We start from the raw sequence: 17,054 nt of genomic DNA, 5'->3' as shown, positions 1-17,054 counted from the left end.
CCCTGAGTGTAATATTTTTGAATAAAAGTATTAGGAGACATTCTTGTATCATTTCAAATCTCAGGGGAAGTTTTCAATATTTCAAAATGAAGAATGACATTTGCGGCTGGGTGTGGTAGGCACACTTCTAATCCCAGCACTCAGAGGCAGATGATCTGAGTTTTAGGTCAACCAGTGAGACCTTATCTCAAAACAAAATACTCTTAATAAGTGCAGAGATGGCCTTTAATCTGAGTACTCAGGAGACAGAAGCAGGCGGATCTCTGAGTTTGAGGCCAGCCTGGTCTGCAGAGTTTGTTTCAAAACAGCCAGGGCTACACAGAGAAACCCTGTCTTAAAAAAAAAAAAAATTAAAAACAAACAACAAAAACAAATATTCTTGTCAACCTAAGGGAAATGTCCTTCTATTTTGGTTTCTATCCTAAATAGATGATTTTTAAAAATCGGAGCTTAAAAATTTGAGCTTTAACTTACCAAATGTTTTTTTATTACTATCAGTGAAATAATAGTATGAATTTTTTGTTATTTGTTATATATTCAAGAATGTTAAGTAGCCTTACTAGGAGCAAGGCTCCTTATATGTTTCCTCAGCTCTTCCTCTCCCTGTCTCACTGAGAGTTAGGCTATGGACATATCTTGAATGAGAGCAACTGTCTTCTGTATATTTTTGTCGTATTTTGTATTAAGATTGTTTTGTGTCAGGACAAAACATGTGGGTGCCCATGTAGTTGGTCCAAGGAGACTCCTGGTCCATCCTCAGCACCACACCAAAAACTGTGTTGGTTTTATGAGATGAATTAGGGCTGTTCAGCCTTTGTTCCCTACAAGAGTTTGACTACGATTCATATTCATTTAAAAACATTGATTGCGTTTTTCTTGGGGAAAGTAGTTCTTTGATAGATCTGGAGCTTTTCAGACTTTTAATTTGTTTCAGTTGATAATTATGTTTCTCTAGAAGTCCATTCATTTCATGGTCACTTTTAAATTTATTAGTGTAAACGCTTGATAATACTCTCTTGTGGAGAAATCTAGTGATTTCTCTCTCTTCTTCCCCTTCTCTTCGTGTTTCCCTTCAACCTTGAGGACAGACCAGGCAGCAGAGTCCTCATGCACACCGGGCAAGCATTCCTGGCCCTTAACTTGATAGTAATAGGGTTTTTTATTGTTTTTCAAAATGACTCACCCGAGGTTCAAACCTAGGTTTTTGGCTTGTTTGTTCTGGTCCTTTCTATTTATTCTTCCTACCAGGGCCTGCCTCCTTATTTGCTTTTCATACCTTTGTTTTTACTTTCTGTGGAATAAATTGTTCATTCTGTAGATTCTAATATAAATACCTCATTTATTTTTTTTTAAGTAGTCATTTTCTAATACATCTTTTAAAGCTATAAGTTTTTATTGCTTTGGCAGTATTTGTAAATTTTATTATGGTGGATTATTGTTCAATTAAAAATAATGAGAATGTTTTGCTTTGATTCCATAGACTATTTAGGAGTGGATTGCTTCATTTCCAAACATAGGGGATTTGCAGGCTTACTTTGTTATTTCAACATAAACCCCCATGATCAGACAATATGTCCTGGACCAAGCTCATCCTCTGATGCTTCTTGGCTTTGTGATCTATTTTATGATCATGTGGTTGGGAAAAGATGAGCCTGGAAGTCATGTGTCCTCAGAAGTTACTGGGTCTAGTACCATAAGTATGCAGTGCCCTTTTGATCTCATATTATAGGTCCTACGATTTTCTCTTTTTTAAATCTGCTTTTCTGTCAGTTACCATGAGGAATTTTTCTTGTTTTAGTCCTGTCAATATTTGCTCACACTCACACTGATACCATCTGTATAGAGATGTGAATGATCCTGAAGGGGTCTGTAATGAGTGACATTTGCTAATTTGATTTCAACATGAGTCCTCTGTGTGTGTGCTTATGTGTATGTGTTTGCGGGGATGCTTAAGAAGGCCACAGGAAGATGCAGGTGCCTGCTCTCGCTCTCACTCTGCGTCTAGTTCCCTCTACATAAGATGTCTTACTGGGCCTGGAGCTAGGCTGACCGACAGTGAGCATGGATGTGGAGTGCTTGTGGCGGCTGGACTAGCGGGCTCCGAACACCCTAGCAGTGCTGACTTACGGTGCAGCTGGCACACCAGCTCTTGACTTGAGTTCATGGGATTTGAACTCAGGTCCTCGTGCTTGAGCTGGAGTGTGCTCTTGCTTGCTGAGCCATCTTCTCAGCATCTACTTGTCTTTATACTGAGGATGTCTCCTATCATATTTTTTGTTTTTTGTTTTTTATTTTTTGAAACAGGGTTTCTCTTTATAGTTCTTGTCCTGGAACTTGCTCTGAAGACTAGGCTGATCTAGAACTCTGCCTGCTTCTACCTCCTAAGTGCTTAGATAAAGGCATGTGCCTCTGCTTCCTGGCTATGTAGTTGTTAATTTTGTCCCAAAACTGACAATATTCTGTCTTGTTCTGAGCGCTGAGCCATCTCTCCAGCCCCTTTCCATACATTGTTTGCTCTTCACTTTAGTTTCCTTTTTAGTGCCTACAGATTTTTATTTGTATTCTTGGCCTACTAAAGAATGATGTGACACACAATCTTAGCCAAAAGGGGCTGAGGAATGATTTATGCAAAATAGAATTCTTACTGAGACAGATAATGAGTGGGCTGAGAGTGCTTACAACCTTTACCCTCCCCTCACAGCTTACATGCATGGTTGGGTATTTTAATTCTCTATATTTTAAAATCTACACAACACTACTTTCTAGTAGTTGTTTATTAGTTTATCTGTCTGCTCTTTCTGTTGATTTTCATTCTCTAAAATATGTCTTATGTTTCATTGTTGTTGTTCGATTTTTAAAGTTCTTTCAGGCAGTTTCCCTGTGTAGATTTAGATGCTGGAGTTACAGGTGTGTACGTGTATGTGTTGTGTCTGTCTGCCTCTGTGTGTGTCTATGTCTGTGTGTGTCTGTAAAGATGTCTCTAGTTAGGAGGGCTTGTTGCTCTATTTTGAGGGCTTGAATTTGAATCCCAGTTCATAAATGCGTCTGACTCCAACTCCAAGGGATCTAATGCTATATCGTGGCCTCTGTGGGCACCCACAAACATGCATACACACACATCACAGAGACATACATGTGAAAATAAAATAGTCTGTTCTAGAGAGATTGTCCTATAAACATGGGGCCTAAGTTTAGTTCCTAGCACTCATGCGGACCTGTGATCCCAGCAGTTGGGAGGGGTGCAATAAGGAGGGTCCCTGGGGGTTTTGGAAAGCCAATCAGTGGGCTTCAGGTTCAGGGACAGATCCTGTCTCAAAAAATAAGGTGGAATGGCTGGAGAGCTGGCTCAGCATTTAAGATCACATACTAGTCTTGCAGAGGATCCAAGTATAATTCCTAGCACCCATGTTGAGCAGCTCACAAGTGCCTATAATTTAAGCTAGATCTGACACTCTACCTCTGGTCTCTTAGGGCATCCACCTGGCACACATGTACACACACACTTAAATTTTAAATACTTAATTAATAAAAGTAAAAAACAAACCAACAAAAACCAAAGATCTCTACAATTACAAGGCTAGCTTGACCTACATAGTGAGTTCTAGGCTCTGTCTCAAGAAACAAACAAAAGACTGAGAAAGACATCTGATGTACAGAGAGAAAGAGAGAAATGTCCTCCATTTCTCTGGAAGTGTCTGTTTCCTGTTTTTTTGAGACAGGGTCTTGTCCTGTAGCCCAGGCTGAACCAAACTTGCAGCAGTCTTCCTGCCCAGACCTCTGGAGTGCTGAGATTTCACACCTGACTTTGTTTTAGGTTTTCTTTTCATTTTCTGTATTTAAGCTCAGAGCTAAAGCTGGGTGCTGGTGCTGGAGGCAGAGGCAAGTGGATCTCTGAGTTTGAGGTCAGCCTGGTCTACAGAGTTAGTTTTAAGCTAGCCAAGACTACACAGAGAAACAAAACAAAACAAAAAATGCAAAGCTGGCAGATAGTAATGGCGCCATGTTTTGTCTTCCATCTCTTTTGGAATTTAGCTTAGGGGCTAGAGAGATGGTCCAGCGATAAGGAGCACTTGTTACTCTCACAGAGGACCCAGAGGCTCACAGCCCCCTGGAACTTTCCACAGGATCTGATGCTCTCATCTGGACTCTGAGTGCTCACATGCCTGCGGTTCCCAGATGTGCAGTAGGCGTGTGTGTGTGTGTGTGTGTGTGTGTGTGTGTGTGTGTGTGTGTGTGTGTGAGAGAGAGAGAGAGAGAGAGAGAGAGAGAGAGAGAGCCACCTCAAGGGGTGAATCCTGCCCTCTTAACCTCTGTATGTGTGCTGTGGCACACCCTCCCAGCCCAAGGCAAGAAAAAAAGAAAAAAAAGTAAGAAAGGCCTGCTGCCTGTGATGGCTAATTTTATGCCAACCTGACCCGAGCTGCAGGGCATTTTCTTCCTTTTCGATTGATGGTGAGGGCCTAGCTCACTGTGGGACCACCCCTGGGCTGGGAGTCCTGGTGCTTTCTGTGAGAAAGCAGATTAAGTGATCCATAGAGAATAAACCAGTAAGCAGCACCCCTCCATGTCATCCGCTCAGCTCCTGTCTCCAGGTTCCTGCCCTGACTTCCTTCAACTGGGAAGTATCATGTAGAAGTATAAGCCAAAGAAAGCCCTTTCCTCCCAACTTGTTTTTGATCATGGTGTTTGATCACAGCATAGTCACCCTAACTAGGACAGTGGGGTGCCCAGGGACATTTTCAGTTCTTTTAGAACAGACTGGCCCTTCATCTCATAAAGATCCACCTACTTCTGCCTCCTGAGTGGTGGGATTAAAGGTGAACGCCACCATGACTGAGTCAAGTTTGTTTTTTGTTACCTTTTTAAAACAGTTTTATCCCCCCCCCCATTGTATAAACAAATAACAGCCTCTTAGGACTGTCAGGTGTGACCTTAGCCACACCTGTTGCTTTGCATGCCTGGTGTCCCCCACCCCCAGCAATAATGGTTGGTAATGTAGTTGTCTTCCTTTATCTGTCTCATTATCTGCTCTCTGTGTTGTTACCAGGCTTATCTGTGTAGCTTGTTTTTCATGTATTATTTTCCTTATGATCTGTGTTCCTATAAGAAGAGTGCCTTGAGCGGGGCAGTGGTGGCGCACGCCTTTAATCCCAGCACTTCGGAAGCAGAGGCAGGCGGATTTCTGAGTTCGAGGCCAGCCTGGTCTACAGAGTGAGTTCCAGGACAGCCAGGGCTACACATAGAAACTTTGTCTCGAAAAACCAAAAAAAGAAAAGAAAAGAAAAGAAAAGAAAAAAGAAGAGTGCCTTAGAGTAGTGTGGCTGTCAGGGTGGCTCCTCCTCCTCTGTCCCCAGTCGACGCTCAGGAACCACCTTCACAGGCACGCTCATAAGTGTGTCTCCTGCGTGACTCAGCATCCAATCAAGCGGACAGTCCAATGGTTAACTTCACATAGGGTCTCCCGATGGAGCTTAGACTGGCCTAAAAGTCACTGCAGAGTCCAGACTGACCTCGAACTCTTGGCATCCTCCTGCTTCTGCCTCCTGTGTACTGGGGTGTGCCCTGCTCACTTGGTAGTGTGGGATTTTAGTCTTTCATTACCTTGGCCACTTTGTTTCTGACAGTGTGGAGACTGCTACGCCACATTCTACCACCTGAGTTTTCTTGTGGCTTATTTGTGGACTTTCTGCACTAGCTTTTCTGTAGGCATGGTGCTTATAGAGATGGTATAGGTAAGTTGTCCTCCGTCCCCACTTGTACTCCCAGCCCCACCCCCATGCTGCTTTCCTTTGGACTGATTTCTTCTGAGAGCACAGTTAGGATGGAGGATGATCTGATGTTCCCTAGTCAACACCCTGCTCCTGATGGGAAACTGTTGTGTCTCTGCTTCCCCGCATCAGCCTCTGCACCTGCTTCCCATTTCCTGGTTCTCTAGTCCTTTGATCCTCAGAAACAATGCATACACGAAACCCTGCTTTCTTAAACACTGGCCCTCCGCTTAAGATGAGGAGCAACATTTCCGGGAGTGGCCTACAGGAGAGGGTGGCTTTCCAGGCGGGGATCAGCAGGGCCCGGAGCCTGGAAGTCAAACGCCATAGCGTGTAAACATACCTACAAAATTGTGAATTTTTGTGTGTGCAATATTTGTGTATCTCTCTCTTAGGAAAGGTATACAATCATGTTATTCCAGACTTTCCCCTCAGACCTTCTCAGTTCTTCAGGGTTTTCCTATGGCTCTAGCAATTTAATATGCCCAACTGCTCATAAGCATCCCGCTTGATTTAGCTGCTGTCCCACAGTCTCAGAACATTGAAAGGGAATGCAGTCTTTCCCCACAAAGCACATTGTCTTTCTCTTGCTCAATAACCCTTCCAGTTACTCACACTAAAATCTTCTCTGACTGAGGCCTCTAGTGCTCTTCCCTGTGGATTCTCAGTTTGTCCAGGGAGGCCTGTGTCTCCTTCCCATCTCTGGATGACCTGTCCATCTCTGGACTGTGTTGCTCCTTCTCTCATCTAGGCTGAGCCAGTGTGCCCAGACTGACCGGCAGCCTCCTGTAGCTGCTGGTTTCCTCTCTCCAGCCCCTTTAATCACTATTCCAGATGGCTGCCAGACCTGTACTTAGTGTAAAGTGTTTCTTTCCCCAAGTCACTCTTTGTCACCTATAGAGGACAGAAACTAAATTGCTCAGTGTGACTGTCGACTTTTCTCACATTCCATTGTCCTAACCGTATTCCGACGCTAGTCTTCTCAAGAAGTCTTAACTTGCACTGCTTTTGTAGGAATTCTTTATCCTTCCTTTGGCCCTAACATCCTCTAAGGGAAGAACAACATCAAAGACCATCTGGGGCTGTTATGTCTAGTTTCATAGCTCTGGACAGGATGCCGTGGCCGCTGGTGGCTGGTCTGTGCTGACTGTTCAGGCCAGAGCCTCGCTCTCCATCCTCAGTACACCTGCTTACCTTTCTTGTCCCCATTCTGCAGCCATGGTTAGTTTGTGCCTGCTGTTTTCACTCCTAGAATGTGTGCTTCTCGAAGGTCCTTAATACCTTGTGTACACATTCAAATACTTAATTTATTTGAACTTGCAGACTGATATGTCTAGCGAAGACAGAAGAGATAGAGTATTAATTCAACAAGCAGTTTATGTGGGAAAAAAACAATATTTGATCTAATTTTTTAGGTACTCAAAAGTTAATATTTTAATAAGATTTCTGTCTAGCCATTTGTTACATTGTCCTTGGCAAGCATGAGATGCTAATGATTATTTAATGTTTTCTTTTTGATGACTTAATTCATATTTGTGAGGCTTTGTAATCCTTGTCCTCAGAAAACTGCCTAAGACATGTTGGATTTAGTTCTGACTAAATGTTCCCTGTTCCAATGGGTTACCTCTGCTAGCCATAGTGCAGTGTTGCTTCTGACTTGTATATTTTAGCTTTGAGGTTTTTTTGTTGTTTTTCATTCTATAATTATTTACCTCTTAAAAACATAAAGTGCAAGGTCACATGCAGTGGTGCATGCCTTAAATCCCAAGTACTTGGGAGGCTGAGGTGGGTGAATTTATTTCTATGAGTTCGAGGCCAGCCTGGTGTACAAAGCAAGTCCAGGACAGCCAGGGTTTGTTTTACAGAGAAACACCGTGTCAGTAAAACAAAAACAAAACAACAACAAACCCACAAAGTGCTGATGCTGTAGTATCTTGCCAGGTCATAACCTAACTTTTGACTGAAAAATGAGGTTATACTTAAGAATTCATTAATAGGTTATAACTTATTACTGTTCTAACATAAACCGGTTAACCATTGAGTTTGACTTCATTTGTTCATTCTTAATAAAATACTTTTAAAGTTAAGTCTATTTTGTAGTGGACATATTAAAAGCACAGTGATGTTTCCATACATGCATACTTTGTGTATGTAGGTCAACTGTAGATGTCACAAACGTGTCATACTCATTATTAACGCCTTTCAGCTTTTTGGAATACATGATCTAAAATCGCCTCATAGTGCAGTAGCTATTCTGTGGCTGTAAAGTCATTTTTATTATCTTTGCTTGTTTTTTGTCATTTGAGACTGGATTAATTACTGGAAGACTTGCTTGGGAGAAAGTTGAAGGCAGTGGTCTGGGAAGGCCAGGAGCAAGGTAGGGGTCTGAGGTAGCAAGAGAAGCAAGCCATCCAGTCTCAGGCGACCTCGTGAGGTCAGATGTGAGGTATTAGCCAAGAGGTCAAACCAGTGACCTCCAGTCAGGGGCCATCCATCCGTCTCACTTGCCTCCCACTTCTGAGCCTGCAGTAGAGCCTCAAGGAAGCCAGAAAGCAGTGACAGAGATGGTCTGGTCACTTGAACTGTTTGGCAAGCTTTCCTCTTGTTTTAGAATTGGTAACTGCTGCGTTCAAAGCAGAGTGGTCCCTAGAGGACTTTCTGCAGCAATTGCCAAGGTTTCAGGCCTTATGAACACAGCTGTTCATTATGGTCCCCAGCTGTCCCAAGGGAGCTGGCCACACAGCCCCAGACAACACTCCTAATTTTCCAGCCACCCCCCCCATCTTCTTTAAGAGATTTATGCGTTTTTATTTTATGTGTATGAGTGTTTTAGCTGTGTGTTTTATACATGTGCACCATGTGCTTGCCTGGTACTGTGGAGGCCAGAAGAGGGTGCTAGGTCCCCTCAGCTGGAGTTGCAGATGGTGGTGAGCTGTTGTGTAGGTGCTGAGAACCAGAAGGGTCTCTCTTCAAGAGCAGCAAGTGCTCTTAACCACTTACTCATCTCTCTGGCTCTTTATAGCATCTTTTCTTTCGCTGTTTTATTGGGTTAACCAACTAAAAGGTCTGCCTCATATGCAGCTGAAAAGAGAGTCCTTTCCAAATGCCACATCCCCAGTGGCCTGGCACATCTGGAGCAGGGAGCACATCTGGAGCAGGCTTTCCTATCTTTGTTTTTTTAATAGCGAGTTCTATAGAATATTGTCAGAAGTCAGTCTGAAAAGATGAAAAAAGTATCCAGCATGCCTATTTTCTTCTTTTTAGAAATGTATACTGCACTATTTTATTATTTCATGTGTATTTATTTACACCACACGTGGGCTGAGTGCCTGAGGAAGTCAGGGGGCACAGATCCTCTGGGACTAGAGTTAGACAGTTGTGAGTCACTGTGTGGGTACTTGGAGTTGAACCTAGGTCTTCTGCAAGAGTACCCAGTGCTCCTAACCACTGAGCCACCTCTAGCTCCAGTGTCATCTCTGAATGATGACCGCCATGTCGATCAGAAATGTCTTCTGGAGTCTTGTACTCTAGTTTATACGTTATTAAGGAGCAGTTAGGTTACACTAACTAGGTGACAGTGTTTGCCATACTTGAAGCACAAAATTTAATGTTATCTCATTTTAAAGTGATAAATCCATATAAAGTTAACAAGTTACTTTTTATGAAAAAAATATTTTTAATCCCTAAAGAGCTATAGAGTAATACTTAATTTTTTTTGTAAATCCCTTTGATATCTTAGCAAAAAAGTTGGATTCTCATGTCTGCTTCTGTATTTGTTGTGAGTTACTTGAAGGAAATTCTGCTTTTTGCAGATGTTTGAGAAGAAGGAGTTGGGGGCTCCGTGGTTTAGAGCATTTGTTGCTCTTCTGGTGTGATTCCCAGCCTCCATCTGTTTGCTCACAACCATCTTAACTCTAGTTCCAAGGGAGCCAATGCTCTCTTCTGACCTCCCCGGGTACCAGGCACACACATGATGCATATACAAATGTGCAATCAAAACATCCACATGCCTAAGATTAAACAACTCGACAAAGAAATTTTTAAAAGGATATTTTAATCACATTTCAGGTAAATTGGGAATATTATTCCTTGGCATTATACCCAAACTTAGCGAATGTTATTTTCTTAAAGATTAACTGAAACTTGGGGTCTAAACTACATTAACAAGTTTGTCTTAATTTGTGTGTTCATGGGTGTGTGTGTGAGCTCACACGTGAGTGTGAACAGCAAAAGCTGATTATATGGTTGTGACCTGTTGAAGTTGTGAACTGTGTGGTGTGTGCATTTTACAGGTGAGGGTCATTTACAGAATTGACTTCAGAAGAGTCCTCTAAGTAAATGCTATGTTAAAACTATATGGAGTTTATAGGAAATTGTCCTGCTGAGATGACTTAATTTTGGAGATCGATAAATTGTCTGAAGATTAAAAAAATCTCTTGTTTAAATTACCAGGTTGTTTCTCTCTTCTGGTCTTTGTCTTGACTTTCCTGTTTCTTAACTCTGGGTTCCACTCTCTTCTAGACTTACTCCGGACTCTTCTGTGTGGTGATAAATCCTTACAAGAACCTCCCAATTTACTCTGAGAATATTATTGAAATGTATAGAGGGAAGAAACGCCATGAGATGCCGCCACACATCTACGCCATATCAGAGTCTGCTTACAGATGCATGCTTCAAGGTAAACAGACATGAGACTAAGAGATGTTTGGAGTTCGTTAGATGCTGTTTCTTTAATGTCCTAATCTGACCTACAGAATGTTTTAATATTCCTTTTAAAATTTAAAAAGTGGCCAGGCATGTTGGTACTAAAGGAAAAGAGAGAGATAGGTGCATCTCTGAGTTCCAGTCCAGCCTGGTCCACATAGCAAGTTATGCTTGGGTTACACAGTTAAACCTTGTCTTAATCAATTAATCATTCAGTCAATAAATAAAGTGTTTATTGTTGAAAAGTTAATAACATTTAAGATTAAAATGGATTATGAGGCCATTTTTATAGGAACTAAAATACGGTTGCTGCTTCATAGCAATGCTTTATGTGCTTTTTAATATTTAGAAGCATCAAGTTTATAATACATGTTCAATTCTACCATAAACTAGCACAAGTAACACTCCATGGTATTAGGCTTTAAAACCAATAGGAAAGGGCTAAGTGAGGACGGGGTATAGCAGTAGAACATTAGCTCAGCTTGTGTGAAGCCCAGGGTTCAGTCCATATCCAGCGCTGCAAAGTAATGTGAAATAAAAACTAGCGGAGCCTGTGGTGCAAGCCTGTGATTCCAGCTGCATAGGAAGAACACGAATCCAGGACCTGCCTGGATACAGAGTGAGTCCAAGGCCAGCCTGGGTAAATTCCTGAGGCCACTGTTGGGGATCCAGCTCAGGAGAAGGCAGCTTGCGTGCTTAGCATGTACTGGCCATGGGTTCAGTCTGTAGTCCTGCTACAAGAGTGAAGGAGAGAGAGGTGGGCACAGTCGTGAGGGGGAGAGTTATGGAATCTTACTTGTAGTTTAAATGCATAGGAAAAAATGAGAAAAGTTTTTAAATGTGTTGATTGGTTGGCATTAAAAGCTTTTGTGTTTGGGTCAAAATGAATTAATATGTTTGTTGAGCCTTCATTTTGAACCCTGACTTTGAACAATGATTTATGGAACGACTTCTTTTTTTTTTTTTAAGTCTGATCATATAGAGTGTCTTGTAAGACAAGAATGTGAAGAGTGCCCCTTTAAGTGAGTCTGGCATCCTTGTTTTAGCTTACACGTTGCCTCTCTATGCCTGGATTACTACAGAAAAGGAAAGTTCTCAGAAGGCTGGGGATAGGCTCTCCTATACACGATTCTCATTTCTTTTTTTGTCTTTGTTTTTGTTTTGGTTTTTTTGGATTTGGTTTTTTTGGATTTGGTTTTTTTGAGACAGGGTTTCTCTGTATAGCGGCTGTCCTGGAACTCACTCTGTAGACCAGGCTGGCCTCGGACTCAGAAATCCGCCTGCCTCTGCCTCCCAGAGTGCTGGGATTACAGGCGTGCGCCACCACCACCCCCCGGCTCTCATTTCTTTTAAAAGGAGAAAATATCAGTCTTGTGAGCAAAATGTACATACCAGGAAAGAGTGTATAGCCTGCTGTTATTTAATACAGCAAGATCAGTTTAAAGCAATACGAGTATATTGCTCTATTAGTCTGGACTTATTAGCAGACAGAAGCACAGTGAAGAGTTCATCATACAGGTGAGACTCACACCATCCAACAGCCCCCTGTGTGGCCCTTGCCAGGTTGCACTGGAGCTGCTGACAGGTGTATAAGTTTCCTGGACTGCTTGGGTTGTGTACCAGAGGGATGTGTCCTAATTAGCATCTCTACCCATATATGTGAGGATGTAGGGTGTGTGTCTATAAGGCTGGTAGGTGATATTCGTCTGGTAGGAATAGTTAAGTACATCTGAGGAAAACACACAGAAAGTTTAAATCTTTTGCCAGGCAGAATGGAGAGTTTACTCTACTATAATAGCTTGCAAAAACAGATGTTATGTCCTGTGAATGGTTCCCAAGTCAGCTTGACAAATATGGAAGAGGAAGATATGAGGCATATGTGGTCTATGAGCATATGATATTGTTATCAATACTAATGCTAGAAAGGACAATTCATTGAAAATGCTATTAGCCACAATAATGAATATCGTAAATTATAATTTGTATTTATCTCTATTATAGTGAGGCACAAAGAAATTAAATAATTTGATCAAGAGCATGTAGGCTGTTAAAAGTGCAAGATAGAATGAAAACCTGACATTTTTTGTGTTTTGGTTTTGAGATAGGGTCTCTGTGTAGCTCAGGGTGACCTCAAACCCACATTCTTCCTGTCCCAGGGTGACCCCGTTCACACACCCTTCCTGTCCCAAGGTGACCTCGAACTCACACTCTTCCTGTCCCAGGGTGACCTGGAACTCATACTCTTCCTGTCTTGACCTCTTGACGCTAGATCATGGGCTTGAACCTCCACACACAGCTGCTACCTGAAACGTTTTTACCCACACTAAATGGAATTAATTGATCATATAAACATTTTTAAAATTTGATACAGAGAATTTCCTTTGCCTTCCCCTGTATGAGAAAGGGGCTGCTTGCTCCTGCTGATAAACTGCAGGATCCAGGAGAGGGGCAGTAAGGATCACACCAGTCGATCCAGGTGTGGCCCATAGTTACCATGTGGACAGACACATGACAGAACCAGAGAGGGGACCATGTGGATAATTCAGAGCATAGGGTCCCTCTCAGCTTTGATATTAAAACCAGTTCCTCGTTTAATCTGTCTACATCTTTTAAAATTCTGGGTTTTTCCATCAGTTAACTATCATCCCAGTTTTATGGCTTGTATGATTATTTTGGGAACACATTTTGCATCTTCAGATTTACTGACAGAAATGGTTAAAGGTTTTGTTTTTAAGAAATGTAAGGGCAGCCAGGCGGTGGTGGTGCACGCCTGTAATCAATCCCAGCACTCTGGGAGGCAGAGGCAGGCGAATTTTTGAGTTGGAGGCCAGCCTGGTCTACAAGAGTGAGTTCCAGGACAGCTGGGGCTATACAGAGAAACCCTGTCTCGGGGGGAAAAAAAAAGAAAAAAAAATCCAAAAAAAGAAAAGAAAAAGAAAAAAAGAAATGTAAGGGCTAGAGGTTAAGAGTGCTGACTGCTCTTCCAAAGAACCCAAGTTCAATTCCCAGCACCCACATGGTGGTTGACAATTCCTGGGGATCTGGTGCCCTCATCTGGCCTCCATGGGTACTGCATACACTTGGTGCCCCACCCCACCCACACACACATACACAGGCATTATAAATCTTTAAAAAAAAAAAAACCTTGGTTTCTTTCCTTAGGTTTGGAGTCTAAGGGATACCATGTTAGTAAAATGCAGAGTGTACTTGGCACATACTAGTTGCTCAATAAATATTTGTTGAATGAATGGGCAGAAGCAGAGCTCTTGCTTGTGAATTCAATGCAAAAAAAGTCACATGTAGAAGCTTGGGACAGCAATATTCACAGAGACTAAAGCAGTTTATTCGAAGACTAGATGCAAATAAGAAAGAAGCAATGGAACTTGTGAGTGAGAGGTGGAGACATGAAGTCTTTTTCAGGTTCTATAATAGAAGTGATAATTTGGAAAAATAGACCTATGCTAAAGAAAAGACTTAGGTCTGCCAGTCAGGATATTGAATGGGGAGGTGTTATGCGCCTTATCTTACACAGTGTGACAGGCCAAGGTCAGAAGATCTTCATGGGAGGGAGTCATTCCTGTCAGACCTCATTTGTAGAGCTGAGACTCATAGGTCAAAGGCAGGAGCCTGGCGAGCTCCCTGTGTAGAGCATCCTCTGAGGTCGGTGAGCCTGCCTTCTGCACAGGCTCTCCCTGTCGTCTGGCTCCCTTCCCTTTGTTTCTGACGCCTGCCTCCCCCCTCCAGCAGGCACGGCTGGAGCTTCTCCTCCAGCTGCACGGAGCAGCAGCCCAGCCCAGAGGCCTCCTTTGTGGTATACATAACTATTAAGTGTATGCTGCTTTCCTGGAGTCTTAGAATGAAACCCAAATGTCTTGTTCTGTGTATCTTAGTTGTATTTGAATCCGTGTTGGCCCTCCCCCCTCCTTCCCTGGCAGGCTAATGGAGCCCAGGGTATCTCGCACTCAGGGTAGCCAGGGATGGCTTTGATCTCCTGAGCTTCCTGCTTCCCTTTTCTTTTTGCTTCAGGTAACTCCCGCTCTCTGATGTGCCAGCTTACCCAGATGTTCTGCTCAGAGTGCCTTGACTTTTCTTCCAGGATTTAATTGATTCTTGGTTTTCTCCTTGAATATGCCATTTGAACCCACTCGTCGAAGACTACCCTACAATTGAAACCCTGTGTTCTAGAAGATGGGAATTGTGTCCTTAACTTGCCCTGTATCTCTACCAAGCCTTTTCTTCTGTGCCCCCTGGGAAAGGTGTGTCCTTCCCCCTCCTGTCGAAGGTCTCTTCTTCCTTCCCCTCATTCTTCAATGGCGTGACCCCCACAGGGCTTTCTGCTTTAGGCTTTATTGTGCTCCTGTGAGAGGCACCACATTTTTTCATGACCCCTCCCATTGAAAAGGCTTCATCTAACTTGTGCCACCAATTTCTGAGGTGACATTGAAGACTTTTTCATCTTATTGAATTATAGGATTTTTCAATAATAGTTTACAAAATCTATTACAGTGCCCCTCCAGGAAACTAAAGTCTATGCTTGCTTCCTGTGGATGCCTGTGTAGCTGTCCCCCTGCGTGGGTTCGTGCTCTCTCCTTCTGGCGGTCTTCTCAGACCTGTCTTTGTTCCCCCCCGCTTGTCAGAATTCTCCTGCTGGATGAGCCAAGCTGTCTGTGCCTCTTGGCACTCTTCCTTGGGGTTCTGGTTCTCTGGGAGTCAAGATCATCTGAGTGGACAGACTGACCCTGTGGAAAGTCATGACTGCGGTGGCTCTGCCCTTAGGACAGCGCGCCAGCTCTGCCTGGAGACAGGTGACTGACTGGCTCTGCCATGACTGTTTGGGGCCCTGTGTGTTCCAGACCTCTGGCTCCTTACGTGTCCTTGGGCTTTCTGTATATCAACTGATTTCTCATTTCCGAGAAACTAGAAGTCACCCAAGAGCTGATCTAGAATCCCCTCTAGATTTACGAGCCATCTCCTGGGGCTTTTTCTGCAATCCAAGGCTACTCCCAGCTGTCCGTCCCCAGGCATCTCCCAGTGCCATTGTCTCCTGAGTCACTATCCGCTGCCTTGTTTTCCACAGCTTCCCAACAGCTGGCATCTGCGCTCATCCTTTCCCTTTGCTTAAAAAAAGTATTTATTTATCACTTTTTCTCCCTCTTTCCACTGTCAGACTTTTAAAGCATTGTCAGTAGTTAGGCTGCGAGGTCACTCACTGGTCCATGGTAGAAACTTGAAAATGTTCTGTCTTCTCAGGGACCTTAAGAATAGGCTCTGTTTAAGAGCAAGAAGGAAGAGGAACAATTGCATGGAGAAAAGAGAGACAGAGAAAGAGGTGACACCTCTGTTTACACCATTATCATTGCTTCATATATTTAAACTGATACCTTTTGGGAAGACAGAGAGAATGGGAGCCTCTCCTGGTTATGCTTCTCAGACCTTAGCATTAAAATGGGTTTTAACAGTTTAGTGAGTGGGAATAAAAAAACAAGTGTATAAGCAGCTGCCTGTCAAGCAAGAAGCACAGTTGGAACTTGTAGCAAAGCAGGCCACATTCTCTGACCACAGTGTAATGAGACAAAAAGAATTTCCGGTGGCTTGGCTATTGTGGGAGTGTGTATAGTGAATTCTTGTTATCTCAGTGATAATCGTTTATCTATATGGGCTTTGGTGACAGAAGGTGAGATCACAAAGTATATTGTAGATTCTTGACCACAACAAAATACCATATATAACTAACTGGAAGAGACAGACTGGAGAGATGGCTCAGCCGCTGAGAGCACTGACTGCTCTTCCAGAGGACCTGGATTCAATTCCCAGCACCCACATGGCAGCTCACAAACTATGTGCAACCATAACTACAGTTTCAGGGGATCTGATACACACACACACCACCAAGGTACATAAAAGAAAAATAAAATAATTTTTTGATGGAAGAGTTGAGGTAAAAGTCACTTTTAGAAACACTTATAGTCCTAATTTCATTAGTCAATAAAAATTTATAGCAGACAGAGTTAGGCATTTTGCCTTGCAAGACAAAAGATATTTTATGACCATATGTGAACCTGGCCTCTATCAAGTAAGCTGTTCTGTGTTTCATTCACAATAAAAAGCTTTCTTCAAAAGCATAGCAGTAGAGTGAACCTAAACCAAAGGGAAACTTATAAAAAGGTTCCTGCATTGGAACAAAGTGCATCCTGTTATTGAACTCGTAAGTAAAACTACGAGCAGACTGAATGCTCCGTAAAACAGAGGTTCAGCCCAGGTGCCCTGGAGATCCTCCAGGAATGATAAGGCTGCAGCACCATCACAAAGATCCAGTTGACCCAGGTAAGCCAGAGGAGTGCCCTGGGGCAGGGTGCAGAAGGTCTGCGAAGTGAAGAGCTCCGTCTTCAAGTCTAAGTCACAGGCCTGAGCAATTGTAGAGACAAAGTCTATTACTTAAGACCTACTGCTTCCTGTTCTGAGTGAATTTAGACTACTGCTTGGTACAGAATAATCTCTGTAGACTCTAGGGATTCCATTTGCTTCTCTCGCTTGGTTATATTTTAAGTGGTAGACAGTTGTGCAGCCAAGTTAAGCTTATCC

At 42.9% G+C, this 17,054-nt stretch overlaps 1 protein-coding gene across 3 annotated transcripts in view; it reads left to right on the top strand.

Annotated features, from left to right (window-relative positions):
* The window catches only part of Myh10 (myosin heavy chain 10), a 122,409-nt gene that overhangs the window by 16,514 nt on the left and 88,841 nt on the right, over positions 1 to 17,054 (top strand). For all 3 annotated transcript variants that reach the window (XM_052196902.1, XM_052196903.1, XM_052196904.1), the window contains exon 3: positions 10,290 to 10,446. In XM_052196902.1, the coding sequence (XP_052052862.1) occupies positions 10,290 to 10,446 (157 nt within the window). The remainder of the gene's footprint in view (positions 1 to 10,289; positions 10,447 to 17,054) is intronic.

Source organism: Apodemus sylvaticus, chromosome 10 (genome assembly GCF_947179515.1).
Source record: "Apodemus sylvaticus chromosome 10, mApoSyl1.1, whole genome shotgun sequence".
In the NCBI taxonomy this organism is placed as follows: domain Eukaryota; kingdom Metazoa; phylum Chordata; class Mammalia; order Rodentia; family Muridae; genus Apodemus; species Apodemus sylvaticus.
This window is presented reverse-complemented; position numbering and strand designations above follow the sequence as displayed.